General features: G+C 48.4%; 1 protein-coding gene and 1 long non-coding RNA gene across 4 annotated transcripts in view; both read right to left on the reverse strand.

Annotated features, from left to right (window-relative positions):
- LOC310708648 overlaps positions 1-16,858 on the reverse strand; it is a 189,971-nt gene that overhangs the window by 34,985 nt on the left and 138,128 nt on the right. The window lies entirely within an intron of this gene.
- The window catches only part of LOC310708622 (cysteine-rich protein 2), a 64,111-nt gene continuing 56,259 nt past the window's right edge, over positions 9,007-16,858 (reverse strand). For all 3 annotated transcript variants that reach the window (XM_083507254.1, XM_083507253.1, XM_083507252.1), the window contains exons 7-8: positions 10,685-10,742; positions 9,007-10,191 (exon numbers count right to left, since the gene is read on the reverse strand). In XM_083507254.1, coding sequence (XP_083363380.1) covers positions 10,124-10,191; positions 10,685-10,742 — 126 coding nt within the window. In that variant the 3' untranslated portion in view covers positions 9,007-10,123. The remainder of the gene's footprint in view (positions 10,192-10,684; positions 10,743-16,858) is intronic.

Here is a 16,858-nt window from a genome sequence, read left to right on the forward strand (position 1 = left end):
AAATTTTGTTGAGGTGTGCACCCATGGATGGATCGATTTATGTCAATGAGAGAAGGGAGAAAATAGCAAGACAAACAAATAAGGACAAGGAAGAGGTAAAGAGACAAAAAGTTAGCAAACAACCAAGAGTTGTTGGGAAGTCAAAACAGGAGATTTTTCCTGCAGAGAAAAATACTTGTGCCAAGTTGGCCAGAGGCAGAGCAAATCTGAAAGGCTGGTGGCAGAATGACTGTTCCTCTTTGCTTGCACACCACAAAGTAGTAGCCCCTCATCCCCACAGAGGATGGCCAGAGGAGCTCAGTGGAAGACACAGCCATGAAATAGAAACAGACCGAGGCAGAAGAAAAAAGCTGGAATGGATCTATGCCTTGTGGACGAGGGAGTTCCTCAGCATCCTTTTTATTCTGTCTGCACCTCTCTGCTTCCCTAGATCCTTTTTTAAAAATTTGTGTGTGCCCCCCCCCCCCCGCTGCACACACCTATGGTGTGTGTGTGTGTATATATAAAGATGTCTGCTTTCCTGAAGGCAGTGTCTGCATGTGGGGCATTTATCCCATGGAGACGGGTTCATTAGAGCAGTCAGGGCTCAGCTGTATCAAGTGAAATGGCAAGCATTTTTATGGAAACAAAAAGTTTGTCCCAAAACCTCAAAGCTATATTCTTCCTTTCCTGTACAGTGGTGCCCCGCAAGACGAATGCCTCGCAAGATGGAAAACCGGCTAGACGAAAGGGTTTTCCGTTTTTGAGCTGCTTCGCAAGACGATTTTCCCTATGGGCTTGCTTTGCAAGACAAAAACGTCTTGCGAGTGTTCCAATTTTTTCCCGCTCCCCCCCCTTTTCTAAGCAGCTTAGCCACTAATAGCCTTTTAGCCGCTAATCCGCTAAGCCTTTAATAGCCGCTAAGCCTTTAATAGCGCTAATCCGCTAAGCCGCTAATAGGGTTGCTTCGCAAGACGAAAAAACCGCTAGACGAAGAGAGTCGCGGAACGGATTAATTTCGTCTTGCGAGGCACCACTGTACTATGCATGCTTCCACATGTTATTGCAGAGAGAGCCTTGGATACTTTTCTTTCAGTTTCCTGTTCTCTGGCCAGTCAACTCTCTGCACCACATAGCCAAGCTCAATCCAAAACAATGGCTGAGATCAGGAGGCTCCACCCATCTGTCTTCACGTAGGGCAATAAAACACGACCACATATTACACGGTATTAAACTTCTTTGGATCCAGGCAAGGCTTCCTGTGCACAGTTCTGGCTAAAAAGGGGCATTGTAGGAGTTGGAAAGTGTTCAGAAAAGGGCAATGAAAATCATCAAGGGAGCAGCTCCCCTATGAAGTTCGTTCGCAGCATTTGGGACTTTTTAGTATAGATAAAAGGTGCCCAAGAAGTGACATGATAGAAGTTTATACAAGTATGCATGGCATGGAGAAAGTGGATAGAGGATTTTTCTCTGTAACAGTAGAACTCATGGACATCCAATGAAGCTGAATGTTCAGAGATTCAGGCAGATAAAAGAAGGGGCTTCTTCACACAGTGCAGGGTTAAAACTGGAATTCGCTCCCACAGGAGGCAGGGAGGCTAAATTAATTTCTTAACCCTAGCTAAGTTTCTATTTTCCCCACACATACTAAGTTTTGTTTTTCTTTTAGAAAAGCACTTGAACAGCGACAGAGGCGCCAGCTCGAAAGGGCGATGGCGGGGGCAACATCTCGTGTGATGTCAGGACATTGGGCAGAGCTGAATGCATAGGCGCCGACTCCATGGGGCCTGAGGGGGCCCGAGCCCCCTCAAAAATTCGTTTGGGGGGGCTCTGCCCCCCCAATAATCTCGGGCACCCCTCCAGCAGAGCGCCGCCGCCGCGGTTACTTTAAAAACAAAGCAAAGCAAAGCAGTACCACTCGTAGAAACATGGGCGGTTGATCTAATGCTGCTGAGGAGAGCAGGGGGTGGGGTGGGCCTGAAACTACTCTCGCTCGCAAGAAGATCCATTTCATTCCCCACTTGCTTTGTAGGGGGCTCAGGGTCACTCTCTTAGGGAGCAGTGCGCTGCCACTTGAGGACTCCATTTTTGGAGGAATCCTTCCCAGTCTTTGGTGCTCTGGAGTTTGACGACTGAGCCGTCCTTCCTCGAAAGCTTGGGGTTGGTCCGATCGGGCGTGAAGTGGAGCGAAGTACCCACCCCACACCCAAACTGGCTCCCTCCGCCGGTTACCCGGGAGGAAGAGGTCCTAGACCACTAGGGAGTTAGTTCGGAGCAGCCAGAGGCCAATGCCTTTCCCCTTCGCCCCTCGCGTCCAGGCCGCGGCTCTTGTGGTGCAAGCCTCGACTCTTTCCCTCCATGCCATTCCACAGGATCTTGGGATCTTTTTATTGCAAGAGACCCCTGCCTCCTCCCCACCTGCTCCCTCGCCAGCCAGCCAGCCAGCCGCGCGCCCTAGCCGGAGAGCCCCGGCCGTCCCCGTCGCACAATCGGCTGGATCTCCCTTCAGCAGGCCATGCTCACAACTCGGCCCAGGGACCCCCCAGCAGCGGATCTCCAGCCCAGCTGAAGAATCCGGCAACAAGCCCCCTCCTCCCCAATCGCTCCGCCGAAATACGCTCCAAAACCCCCCAGATAGGCCGCCGGCCGCCAAGTCTCGTGGCGCCCTGAGCGAGGGTCTCTCCCCAACACCGCCACCTCGAACTGCATTCTCCCGGCTACCCGAACGAACCAGCGGCAGGACCCCGGTATGGGCCCCCCCAATATTTTTTATAAGTCGGCGCCCCTGGCTGAATGCAGCGGTGGCAGCTGTTCCTCCTCCTCTTGCTGCTGCTGCTGCTGCTGCCACACTGTCAGGGGCTGCTCTGACCCTCCTTCTCCACCCACTGATTTCTTTGGACATGAGGAGGGGGAAAAAGGGCTCTGTCCCCAGTAGTTGGTGCCCCTGAACAGAGCAATTATACAATGCACATGAAAGTTTATACCCAGAACAAACTTAGTTGGTCTCTAAGGTGCTACTGAACATTTTTTTTTATTTTTTGTTTCTACCCAGGTAAAATTCAGAGTTTGAGTTTAACTTCGTGAGCAACTGTGTTACTTTCTGCTGGCCATCAAAGCAAAATTCCCTTAGCAGACTGGCTTGTCAGACAGTTAAGTGCAGCACAGAATCAGGATTCCTTGTACACGAAGCAGCATTCCAGAAGTACATCTGCTGGTTCTTGGGAACGCCTTATCTTTTGTTAGCCCCCCATAGTGGATACAGTCAAAAGCACTGGGGGAGTTCTCGACTGACTAGTCCTGTCTTAATTTTGACATGCACTCCCTACTTCTTTTATAAAGGGAAAGAAAACTATTCAGGAAAGGAAGATTCAAAAAGCCAGGTGGAAGGGAATCGGCCTGGATTTTAAAACCGATGAACTAATCAGTGATCTGTTTTAATTTCTCTGTAGGTTTTATGGTATTATTCTTGTAAACAGCTTTGTTTTTTGCGGTATACACATATATTTATAAAATACATAACTAAATGTTGCACAGGTGACATGTAGGCTATATCTGCCAGTATTTGAAAGCTGAAACTCAAATTTCTTGCTTGAGTATTAGAAGCTGTGCAGCAACCAACCTTTTGTTTGGAGTCTGTTTCTGGTCTTTTATGCAATCACAGCGTGAGCATGAGGTTGTTGTGATCCTAATCTCTCCCAGAAGCAAAGCAGAAAGAAAAACAATGTCACTGGAAACAAAAGCTACATGGCAACAGGTACCGGTAACTCCCACAGCAAACAGGTAACTCCCACCTCCACCACAATCAACATTCACCAAGTTATTCCCCATAATGCTGTCATATGAACTGTGTAGGTTTGCAAATGACACCAACTTATTTAGGATGGTGAAAACTCATATGAACTATGAATAGCTCTTCTAACTGAGTGAATGGACAACAAAACAACAAAGAAACAAACTTCTTTTTTTAATTGAGGGGGTTCTTTTGTGTATTTTTCAATGATTACATTCCATTTTTTGTGAATGTGCAGATATTTTTTACAATTGTTTATGTTTTAAATGCTATTGGGTGACAGAGAGAAGATGGAACTGCTCAACACCTGTGTTGCCTCTGCCTTCACTCCAAAGGAAAGCAATGCCCAACCTGGTGATAAGAGAATAAAAGGTGTAAGGAGGGAGCTGCAGCCCAAGAAAGGAAAAGAGGTGCTACTTTAAAGGAAATCAGATCTCCAGGGCCTGATGAGCTGCAAGCAAGGGTTCTAAAGAAGCTTGCAGATGGAATCTCAGAACCTCTGTCTATAACCTTTGAGAATTTTAGGACAAGTGGGGTCCCTGTAGACTGGAGGCAGACAATGTCCCTATCTTCAAAAGCAGGGTGGAGGCGGGGAGACCTAGGTGACTACCAACCAGTCAGCTTGACTTTGGTGTCTGGAAAGGTCTTAGAACAGATGGTTCAACAGTCGGTCTGTGAGCACTTAGAAAAAGATGCTGTGATTACTAAGACCCAGCATGGGTTTCTCAAAAATAAGTCATGCCAGACTAATATCATTTCTTTTTTTTGATGGAGTTACAAGCTTCGTAGGTAAGGGGAATGCTGTGTATCTTGATTTCACTAAGGCTTTTGGTAAAGTCCCTCATGATAAAGGGACTGCTGAAATTTGGGTTGGACAAGGTAACCGTTAGGTGAATTTGTAGCTGGTTGACTGATCAAACCCACTAATGCTCACTAACAGTTCCTCTTCTTCCTTGGAAAAAAGTGACACATGGAGAGCCGCAAGGTTCTATCCTGGGCCCATTTTTGTTTATAAATGACATGGATGAAAGAATTGAGAGGATGCTCATTCAATCTGCAGATAACACCCATCTGGGACGGGTAGCTAGTGCTGCAGAAGACAGAATCAGGATTCAAGATGATCTTAACAGATTGGAGAACTTGTCAAAAACTAACAGGAATTTCAATAGGGACAAATGGCAGGTTCTGCACTTAGGAAGCATATAAGACGGGAGACAACTGGCTGGCCAGTAGTTCATGTGAAAAGGATCTACAGATTTTAGTGGACCACAGGCTTAACATGAGTCAGCAATATGGTGCAGCACCAAAAAAGGCAATGTTATTCTTTTGGACAAAGAGGTTCAACATTCATTCATTCATTTATTGATTTTATATACTGCCCTGTAGCCGGAGGTCTCAGGGCAGTTCACAATAAAAATCACAATATATAACATCAAAAATAAAAATAATTCAATAGCCCCCCCCCCCAAAAAAAGAGCCACCTTTTAAAGGATGTTGATCTATCAAGCAAAGGCCTGGTTAAAAAGGAATGTTTTTGCCTGGCGCCTAAAGGTGTATAATGAAGGCACCAGGCAAACTTCCCTGGGGAGAGCATTCCACAGATGGGGAGCCACTGCAGAGAAGGCCCGTTCTCTGTTGCCACCCTTCGGATCTCTCAAGGAGTCTGGTGTCTTTATGATGAGCCAACAGTGTGACGCGGCAGCTAAAAAAGCCAATGCAATTCTGGGCTGCATCAATAGGAGTATAGCATCTAGATCAAGGGAAGTAATAGTGCCACTGTATTCTGCTCTGGTCAGACCTCACCTGGAGTACTGTGTCCAGTTCTGGGCACCACAATTCAAGAAGGACACTGACAAACTGGAACGTGTCCAGAGGAGGGCAACCAAAATGGTCAAAGGCCTGGAAACGATGCCTTATGAGGAACGGCTAAGGGAGCTGGGCATGTTTAGCCTGGAGAAGAGGAGGTTAAGGGGTGATATGATAGCCATGTTCAAATATATAAAAGGATGTCACATAGAGGAGGGAGAAAGGTTGTTTTCTGCTGCTCCAGAGAAGCGGACACGGAGCAATGGATCCAAACTACAAGAAAGAAGATTCCACCTAAACATTAGGAAGAACTTCCTGACAGTAAGAGCTGTTTGACAGTGGAATTTGCTGCCAAGGAATGTGGTGGAGTCTCCTACTTTGGAGGTCTTTAAGCAGAGGCTTGACAACCATATGTCAGGAGTGCTCTGATGGTGTTTCCTGCTTGGCAGGGGGTTGGACTCGATGGCCCTTGTGGTCTCTTCCAACTCTAGGATTCTAGGATTTAGGGTTGATTTACACACACAGGTTATACGTGTCTAGATGCAGTGGCGTAGCACAGTTGACTAGCACCTGCCCCCCCATCTGCCCCCCCCATCTGTCTCTAGATAGAGTGAGTGCAGAGCATTCACATCCCAAGTATCCTGTTCCTCCCATTTCTGCAGTCTCACATTCCAAGAGACCCCCAAACTTCATGTCTGGTGCACTCTGCAGCATAAAACAGCCTCCCCGCCTCATGCTCTGCCAACCCCCACCCCCACCTAGGCAGCCTGCAAAAGTTGTGCCTTTCGCCTGTCCACTTACCTCATCCTGTACTGCAGTTCTGCCCATCCCTCCTGAAATTCTGGGCTTTTGTCTCCATCTCTCCCCTCAGGGAGGGGCTTTCCTCATTTTCAGTCTGGCAAGTGAGTCTCCATTAACGGCCTGCTTAATTGGTTAATGGCTGAGCCAATCTAGTGATTAAATCTTCTTGTTCTGCCAGGCAGTTTTCTGGACACAGAAAAACTGGTTTAAACTGCAGGCTCCCCACTAAATCCAGGAATTTAGGGGAGTCTTTCCACTGTAAACTTATAAGAGGATAGTTTTAATATTTTTTTTTATGGGGCTCTGATATTTGCACTTTTAATTTTCACATCATGCGGAGTTTGCTGCTTGACTGTTCTTTGCTCTAGTCAAACTGCTAATTCTATAGTTTATAACAGTTGAGGAGAGCAGGGTACTTGTCTCACTGAAATATACTCAGAGTCACAAAGTGATTTCATGCTCTTTATTCAGCTCATAGTGGTGAGGAGGAATGAATGCAAGTCCCCTCAAAGTATCTGCTTTATATACATTATTTACACAATGGGCTGCACATGATTGGCTAATTCTGGAATTCTACTGTAAGCCAATCAGGTTGTGGATTCACTTCTATCTGGAGCAGGATTGGGTGGTTCCTGCCAACCAATCATACTGCTGCATTGTTCTAGGACCAATCAGACTGTTGCATTCTGAATCCTATTGTTCTAGGACCAATCAGACTGCTGCAATTTGGATCCTATTGTCCTAGCACCAATCAGACTGCTGCAGTTTGGATCCTATTCAACTCAGTACATAACACTCACAGTATCTAATGGGCAGAGGGACATAGCCAGCTGAATGCCAGCCTCTTTTCTGCTTTTCCCCACAGCAACAGTAACTCAAATTGCCTTGCTACCCTCTCATACATGCAGAGTCGGCTCACTCGTGAGGCAAGGTGAGGCGACTGCCTCAGATGGCAGGATCCACAGGGGCAGCAGACCCCGGTCTAGATCTTTATTCTCCCCTTGTTCCTGATGCAGATTTTTCCTGGCGGGCAGAGGGGTGCCATTTTGGGTTCGTTTCAGGTGCCAAAATGTCTTGTGCTGGCCCTGCCCAAATACCATGACCATTTGGGACTTCATCAAGGATTAAAATGCCAGTGTAACCTACAGAATGAATACACTGTGGGACTGCAGGCTGTAACATGGGCTGTGGGATACTGAATTGATTGTCTGGGAGAGGGTCACTGAGTGGCTGTTGGGTGGGAAGGCATTTCTGGAGTAGAGCAACTAGATCTCTCTGCTAGCCTCCCCCCTGCCATCTATCCAAGGGGGTGACTGGAGAGAATGATTGCAGTGGGGTTGCCTGTGGAATTGCTGCCTGCAACTGCAATGTGATGCTTGTCCCACAATCTGTCAGATGCTGGCTTACCCTGGAGCAAACTGAGCAAAAGCTTGCTTGGTGGGGAAGAATGACTGGAATGAGGTCACTGCAAACGAGGCTGTGCCTCTGCCCTTCCTGTCCCACATGCCCCTGCTTCCTGACCTGACAAGTCCAAGATGAACAGCGAGAGCTAAAGGGCTCTTTCCTGGAGGCTCTCAGCTGGTGTCTCTGCCGACTTCCAGCCAGGTTGGACTGTCTTGACTGCAGCCGCTGCTTTTTCTTCTATTAAAAAAATGAAGTCTATGCAGCACAGTGAAGAGATGTGGATGACCCAGAAAGTCTACATCTGCCTCTAGTGGACAAATAATCCTTTGGGAGTACGACCACCCCATCTCTAGGATTGTATTCTGGAATTCAATTCTCCTTGTTGGTTTTACAATAGTCTTTTCTTTGTGCCCATTTTCTGTCTCCTGCAAACAACTTGAGAGCTATCCATACAGTGTCAGTGTTTTGGAGAGAGGCATCCCTAAATTTCTGTTTGTAAGGAGGAAGATTAAACCAGCCCTCTTTTTATTTTATTTTTAAATTTAAATTTAATTTTTTTAATAAAAAAAATACTCTTAAGGAGTATTTATTTAGACACCTTTTGTTGTATTGTATTTATTTTCCAATCCACGTTTTTATTTTAAAGGGGAGCTTTATGGTTTTATACCATAAACTGTTGATCCCCCCCCCGCATTCCTTTTGTTTCTGTTAGGTTAATATTTTAACCAAGAGGTAGGAATGAACAGGTAATGTGTAATGGATTGATTGTCTGCTTTCTAACAGCCATCCTTCCACCACCTAGCGGGAGTCCCAGAAAAAGGCTACTTTGTGTGGGTCTCTTAGCTCTTCTAGCTCCCTCTGATGGGGGAAATATACTATTATTATAGTTTCATTTTTAAAATTCAGATGGCTTTATGGAAAAATATTTTTTCTTGTTTGCAGTAAACGCTTTAGGAGTTAGGGGTTTGTTTGATTAGTGCTTTATTTCCTCCCAGGAATCAAATGAGCCAACCTTTTGTCCTCACACTTTTAGAAGAAAAGGCCCTTGTGTATAGCAATCTTCCGGAGTCTCTGGGTGTGAGACTGCATTTTTTGTCATCCGTTGAAGGGGAGCCAGGACAAAACATCACCAGCCGTGCCTCTGAGGCCAAAAAACAGTTTCAAGGTTAGCATGAAAAGCCCTTCCCTCTCCACATAAACAAAGGCTCCAAGTGAACTGCACAAACTGTTTGCCAAATACCTTTATTGTCAGCAAAAGTTAGACGAGGCAGTTTGGGATAAAGAAGGTGGTCTGCAATTTGGGTAGTGCAGGCTTTGCAAAGCAGATTGATTAATTCAGCCTCTGACCCCCAACCCCCCGCGGCTGGTGCTGGCCGTGTCTTTGGCTAATATCCCAGGCGATGGAAAGGGCAAGCCACTCTCCAAAGCAAAAAGCAAATCACTATCTAGTTATGAATAAACCTCAGACACTCAGGGAGGCACACCCACAATGGGATACTTTGCAAGTAACCAGAGTCCCCTCCTTCCCCACCCCCACAGCAACAGACACAATGTACCCCTCACATTTAAACTTATCAGCCAAAAAGGGACAAATACATCCTTTGGCAGATGGCCTACACAGGTCTCCGAAGGCCTTCACCTCCTCTCCCAAGTCATGACAAAGGCCCTCTCCTGGCTCACAAGCCCACAGGTTCCGTCCAGAGATGAGATTTCAAGTGGGAGCAACACAGCTCTGGCCAAGCATGCAGGAGTCCAGGTCAGCCGGCAGATGGAGCCAGCTGCTGCATTTGCTCCCAGGATGGCTGAGTCTTCGCCTGCTAGACGATAGCTGGGGCTGTTTGGAATCTAGATGCTATACCAGCAGCCCCAGAAGAAGGTGGCTCAAAAAATGAAGCAAATCCCCTGCTTTGCTCAGCTTGTCCTACCCTCGCTAGGCAGGCAGCCATTAAATGACCCACCCTAAGCTGGAGCGATAGTTGGCTGCAGAACGTCCCTGGAATAAAGCCTGGTTTGTGTGACCGCAAGCAGCCATGTGAGGACAGCTCAGGCCATTGCCCAGGACACACTTGACGGATGAAGGGAAAAGGAAAGGAGGACCCAGGGGAGAGAGGCGGCTCTCTGTGCTTTTATAGCATAGCCTTTGTTATAAAAACAGAGGAGGGAATAGAGCGCCAGCCTGACCCAGGGAGGAGACAGCAGGGCAAGCACAGCTACGTCATCCGCTCTTGTGACAGGGCCAAGCCAGGAGTTGATTTCACTACATCTAAACACACACGGAGATTAGTCTAAGAGAACAGAGTGGAAGTGGGCTGAGCAGGAAGCGGAGATAGAGAGAAGAAGCTCTCAAGGCTGGTCTTTTGCTTCAGAGTCTTGATCATAGATGTAACTTCCGACAGCACCTGTGTTCACACCTGCAAAAACAGCAGAAGCATCAATGGAGGAAGATGGTTGAAAGCAGAGAGGCCCAGTTAACACCCAGCGGGCAGAAGAGGAAAGCAGAATGCACAACTTTCTGTGCTAAGTTTCTTTTCTGCTTCAAATGGTGTTGCTCCTCCCACTTGGACCAAGACGAGTACGCAGATCTGACTTGTAACTGCCATCCCATGTGAGAAAGAAGCCTCTCTCTGTTTGGGGACAGCACAGCACTGACTAACTTCAAAAATACTCCATGTATGTGGGCAATGATGTTTAAGTTTGAGATAAAACTGGTATCTATTATTATTATTATTATTATTATTATTATTATTATTATTATTATCATCATCATCTTCTTCTTCTTCTTCTCATTGTATTTTCTTTTAATTATCTCTTACTACATCAGTTTATGTCAGGCCTGCTAACCTTCTTGTCTCTTGTTTAACAACCGAGTTCTAGAAAATCCATCTGTCCCAATATCAGACTCACCTTTTGGTCCAAAGAGGATCCCATAGCATGGCTTGTGGCAATAAGGCTGTCCATCATGCTGGAGGGAAGGAAAATGGGAGAGAAATACATTGCTGTAAACCATAAGACTAGTCTCTCCACCGCTGGAAGGCTTATTTGGATGGCCAACTATTGCATGACCAAGGAGCCTTTCCTACTGGCCAGTAACAGGTATGTGTGGAAGTGCTGGGGGAAGGGAGAGGCAGGGGTCTTTCTCAAAGACCCCTCCCAAAAGCAGATGCTGGCCAAGGATCCAACTTGGCCCATGTGGCACCGATCATAGTGAAATGCTGAATCTCCCTGCCTGGAAATGACCTTGTGCCTAAGGACCAGGGCAACCCAAAAGGCTTGGGCCTGCCTCTCTTGTGGCTGGTACCCAAGGATTCTGCATGTCTGAGATCTCACAGGCCAAAGCCGTTAATATGAAGCAGTGGTATACTGTGCCTGAACAACATGGGAGCTTTCGCATCCAGAGCTGGAACTCTCTGGCTGTGTCTACATTATGCCTTTATAGCCCATTTGAAACACGTTTCCCCTTCAAACAATTCTAGGTACTGTGGTTTGTTATGGATTGCTGGGAATGGTAACTGTCAGGGGTAAACTACATTGCCCAGAATCCTTTGGAGACAGAATGAGATTTAAATGTACAGTGTGTATAGCCACTAGGAACAGTGCAGAACTGCAATTTCCCCCTCCTGTTCTATTTATTTATATTCTGCCTTTCTCCTTAACATGAATTCAAGGAGCCATACAGATAAAACAGAAACAGCTAAAAATACTGGGGGGGGGGAGGGGGTAATTAACATACAGATAATTACAATTTTTTAAAAATCGCAGTCATTTCCTTTAAAACAGGCAGCTCCAGTTGGAGCTTCTGAACCGTTTTCATAGGAACTCATTTTCACGTAGAACTCATTACAAGAACCCAAACAGGATCTAACTACGGCGTGCATCACAGTGGCCCCCGCCAAGATCTCCACAAAGAGGCACACCTGGCAACTAACTCTGCCACCTCAGAGACCTGGGCTTCCACACTCAGGGCTGAGTCCAGGAGCACACAGGGGGGGGGGGTGGCCTCATCCAGCACAGGCTTCCTATTGTCTGTTCTGCCTTCACAGTGACCAAGAGCACCTCTGTCTTGTCTGGATTAAGTTTCAATTTGTTCACCCTCATCCAGTCCATTACTGATGACAGACACCAGTTTAGAACCAAGACACTTCCTTGGAAAGCTGAAAAAGTAACAAAGAGTTGCATAAGAAGGGAATAGCTAAAGGAGGGAGCAGAGGGTAACTATTTTAGGACTTTAAAAGGCCCTCGATATAAGGAAGGGTCTGAAGGAAGTAGAAAGAAAGGATACTTCTCGGTACTTTCACTTTCAAAAAAACCTGTGCAACAAAGTAGAACTTCTGTGCCTCCATTTTAACGGAAAGATAAAGTTACCCAGCTATAAGTAAAACATGGAAAGTTAATATCAGGCAGCATAAATCACTGTCTCACTATTTTTTACCCCTGCTTTCAAACAAATTTAACTGTTTAAACACAACGGGAAGGATTGTCTGAAAGAAGATTTTACCTTCGTAACTGGTTCCTTTTTTTTTATGTGTTTCCGTGGAATGAAATGAGAAAGAGCTGCCTAACAGGCTGCATGAAGGGCACGATTATTATCCGGAGCTATGTGAACCAGGATTTGAACTAATAAACTGCTCCCTGTTATTTTTTACTCGTCATCTCTATTTTTATTTTAATAGGGGAACAGTCTGGATTAATAAAAAACTACTTCGTTTTCTTCTTCCCTCTATTTGTTTTGTTTAACCGAGCTTAAATTTGACATTCTCAATTACGGATCCCTCAGTAACTTTTGGGTTTATTTTTGGGATAGATCCTTCTGGGTATCTCCCCTCTCTTTGGATATATTGGGTATCTTTGGACCCCCTTATTCCCTTGGATCTTTTTATCAATACCTTCAGAAATTTTGACCATCTAACTGGATCATTTCCATTGGATTACAATATACAACTATTGGACTTTATTGGTTACAGCCAATATACAGATACTGGATTTCAATAACTGGATTATAATAATTGGATTTAGCCTAAGTGGTGGCAAGAAGAAAGAAGAAAGGAAGAAAAGCTTTGGTGTGGGATCGGCCTCTTTAAAGTTGAAATTCATAGGTTAATAGGTGTTCCGCCATACAAGTTGAAACTATATTGGGAACATTTATTTAGGAAAAAATTGTTTATATAAATTAACTGATATATAAATTTAAGTGTATGAGAATTTAGGAGGAGGATCTATTTATATACTTTTCTTTTTTTATGCATCATTTGAGGGAAAATATTTTATTGATTGTATATTTGGATTGAACATTTTATTACTGTGGACTGTAAATTAAGTATTTGGAATCTGATTATAATGTCTCATACACAAAAGAAAGGAGGTGATGGGGGAACGCCGGCAGAGAGGAGAGGTTCAAAACAAGAGTCAGATCTCAAAGGGGAAATTATGAAAATGTTTGCAGAGGTTAATTCCAACATCAAGCAGAGCGAAAAGAATATAGAAGCTGTCAGAGCTGCTTGAAGATCCTAGCTCACAGAGGATCACGCTAGCCAGCGATCATTAAGTAAAAGTCTTTATTGAATTACAGTTTCCATTCTCACGCTGCTGCGCGCAACTCTACGTCTAGTAGCTAGATCGGCGAAGCTCCGTCTGAGTCTCCGCCCCGTGTGCACCAACTTAATATCCTAGCCTTGCTCCACCTTTTCCGCCTGACTGTCCTCCTCTGGGTCCCTCTACCCCCCGGGGCTTCTTCCTTCCGGGATTCTTCTGACGCTGACCCGGACCCTCCTGCCTCCTTGCGCCGGGCTTTAGGACCTGGTTCCCTTTCGGGGCTGCTTACTGCGCCGCCTTCCTCTGCATTTGAACTTGGCGCGCGCGCCCAACCTTCCACTTTCCTCTTAACCGTTTCTTCGCTCCCCGATGGAGGTGTGGCCACTCCTGACTCATGCCCTCCCTCCTGTGGTGAGCTGCCAGCGCTTCCCCCCTGGCTCCCTTCCTCTTCCCTGCTTCCTGGCGGTGACGCTGGTCCCGATTTCCAGCTGCTCCCCCCTGAGTCCCCTCTGGCTCTATCTTCCTGGGGTGCCCCCCTAGACTCCCCCCTTGCCCTGGCCACTGGTGCTCCTTTCTGTGAATCCTCTGATTCACTGGAAAGACTAGGAGATCTCGGGTCGTCGTCATCACTCATCTTTTCTTCTGCCTCCTCCCCTTCGCTCTCTGTTTCCTCCCTTGCCCGTGCCTCTGCTCCTAAACCCCTGACATCCATCCCCCCCTCGAAGCCCCCCATTCCCCCCTCCCCTCCTTCCGGTGCTGGAGCTGGGGGCTGCTGTTGCAAAGGGACGAACGTCGGATATCGGTCGCTTCCCGTGGCGGGCCTCCATCTGAAGTCTCGCGGGTCTTCCTCCCTGCTCTCGTCGACAACGGTCACCTCCGCTTCCATCTCTGTGCCGCCGTGCTCGAAACCAGGGTCGTCCCCGAAAACGTCCATGTCCGTCTCTCCCTCACTTCCTCCTGGCGGTGTTGCTCGTCCTGGGCCTTCCAGCCACCGTCTGCGGAACTGCTCCTCTGGTCTATCGTCCCACCAATACGAGGGTTCTGATGCAGATCCCGAGGGTGACCCCTCCGGGGAACGGACGTCTTGTGTCGGGTCCTCGTCCGAGTCGAAGCCCCGGAAAGTGCTGGCCGAAAGCGTGGGCGTGAAAAGCCAGTCGTCGAAAAAGTCTGCTGGCATAGGTCTATGGGGGAAGAGGGCATGAAACTCGTCTTTGAGGAGAGGTTCGTCCAAGGCGTAGCCCGGCACCCAGCTGTTCGCACTGGCCGGGGTGCCCTCCTTGGCGAGAAAGTATTCTACCCCCTCTTCCCCCCACCTGGAGTCCAAAATCTCCGTGACTTCGTTGATGCGCTCCTTCTGTGCCACTCCCGCGTGCCCTGTTCTGTCTCTGACCGGACTCGGCGCCGTTCCGGGTTCCTGGAACCTGTGCGGTGCCTTGTAGGGAGTGAGCACCGATCTGTGGAATACCGGATGCATTCTGGAACCCTCCGGAAGTGCCAGTCTGAAAGCTACCGGGTTGACCTGCTCTTCGACTTGGTAGGGCCCCAGTTGTTTATGCCCTAGTTTCTTCTTGGCCAACGACCTGGCCGGCACTGCGTGGGCTGCTAACCAAACCCAGTCTCCCACGTGGAGCTCTTCGCCAACCCTTCTGTGCTTGTCCGCTTGTACCTTGTATGCGTGCTTGGCCAGCTCCAGGTGGCGCCTCAGCTGATCGTGGACTTCCTGCAGCTCCGACGCGAACGCATCTGCTGTCTGCGGCTCCCCCTCCCCCATTCTTTCCAGTCCCGGGAAGGTTCTGGGGTGCCTCCCGTTGTTGGCGAAGAACGGCGTGACCCCCGTGGACACGTGCTTCGTGTTGTTGTAGGCGAACTCGGCAAGCGGCAGGTAATCCACCCACGTCGCAGGCTGTTGATTTGCATAACATCTCAGGTACTGCTGCATGATGGCATTGACCCGCTCCGCTTGCCCGTTGGTCTGCGGGTGTCTCGCCGACGCCAGGTTGATCTTGACGTTCAGGAAGCCCATCAGCTTCTGCCAGAAATTCGAGATGAACTGCCGCCCCCGGTCGGACAGAATAGACCGTGGCAGACCGTGAACCTTGAACACGTGGTCTATGAACAGTTTGGCGGTTTGCTCCGCCGTGGCCACCTTAGCACACGGAATGAAATGCGCCATCTTGGAAAACAGGTCCACCACCACCAGCACTGCCGTCTTGCCCCTCGAGCTGGGCAGATCCGTGACAAAGTCCAGGGCCACCCTTTCCCAAGGTTCGACCGGAGTTTGCAGCGGTTCCAACAGTCCGGCCGGCGGTTTGTGTACTGGTTTGGCCCTCTGGCAGGTGTCACACCTCGCCACGTAGTCTGCGACCTCCCCTCTCATTCCAGGCCACCAGAAATCCCTGGCTACTAATTCCACCGTCTTCTCTTTGCCAAAGTGCCCGGCCGTGGGCGCGTCGTGCAGCTGCTGCAGCACCTTGGCGCGAAGGTCGTCTCCCGGCACGTAGATGGCCCCTTTACGGATGAGCAATCCATCTCGTAGCTGGAAACCGTCGGCCGCAGCCGTGCCCCTTTGCACCTCTGCCATCTTTGCTTGCGCGAAGGAGTCATCCTGCAACGCTCGTCGCACCGCCTCCAGGTCCACGGTGGCCGCGGCGCACGCCCATACTGTTGGTGCGAAGATGTGCATGGCGGCCGCTGGCGTTGCGTCCTCCAGATACTGTGGCTTACGGGAGAGGGCGTCCGCCATGATGTTAGTGTCCCCCGGGACATACTCTATGCGGAAGTCGAAGTTCGCAAAAAACTCAGCCCAACGTATCTGCCTCTGGTTTAGGAACTGTGCCGTGCGCCAGTGCTCCAGATTCTTGTGGTCCGTGCAAACCTGCACCGTGTGCTTGGCGCCGATCAGGAAGTGCCTCCACGCTTTGAACGCTGCATGAATGGCCAGCAACTCCCTGTCCCAGATGGTGTAGTTCTGCTCGGACTTGCTGAGCTTCCTGGAGTAAAACGCTGCCGGTCGCCACACCCCCTGCTGGTCCTTTTGCAGCAGGACCGCCCCCACGGCTCTGTCCGAGGCGTCTGTCTCCACCCTCATCGGCCTGCTGGGGTTGACGTGAAGCAGCTGCTCTTCCGACACGAAGAGACGCTTGAGTGCCTGAAAGGACTGCTCCGCCTCCTCTGTCCAAACGAACTTCTTTTTCTTGGAGCTAAGCGTGTCTGTGATGGCCGCTGTCTGCATAGCGAAGCCCTTGATAAACTTGCGATAGAAGTTCGCAAAGCCGACAAACCTCTGGACCTCCTTCCGGTTGCGTGGACTCTTCCAATCCAATACCGCGCGAACCTTGGCGCTGTCCATGGCGAGCCCCTTGTCAGACAACTTGTAGCCCAGAAAATCCACCTCCGTCACGTCAAATTGGCACTTCTCCAGCTTGGCGTAGAGCCTATGTTGCTTTAGTCTGGTCAGCACTTCCTTGACGTGTCTGTCATGCTCCTGCTGCGATTCCGAAAAGATCAGGATGTCATCTAAGAAACAGACGCACGTCTTGTAGAGAAGTC

The sequence above is a fragment of the Podarcis liolepis genome (genome assembly GCF_965112155.1).
Source record: "Podarcis liolepis genome assembly, chromosome: 6".
Taxonomy (NCBI): domain Eukaryota; kingdom Metazoa; phylum Chordata; class Lepidosauria; order Squamata; family Lacertidae; genus Podarcis; species Podarcis liolepis.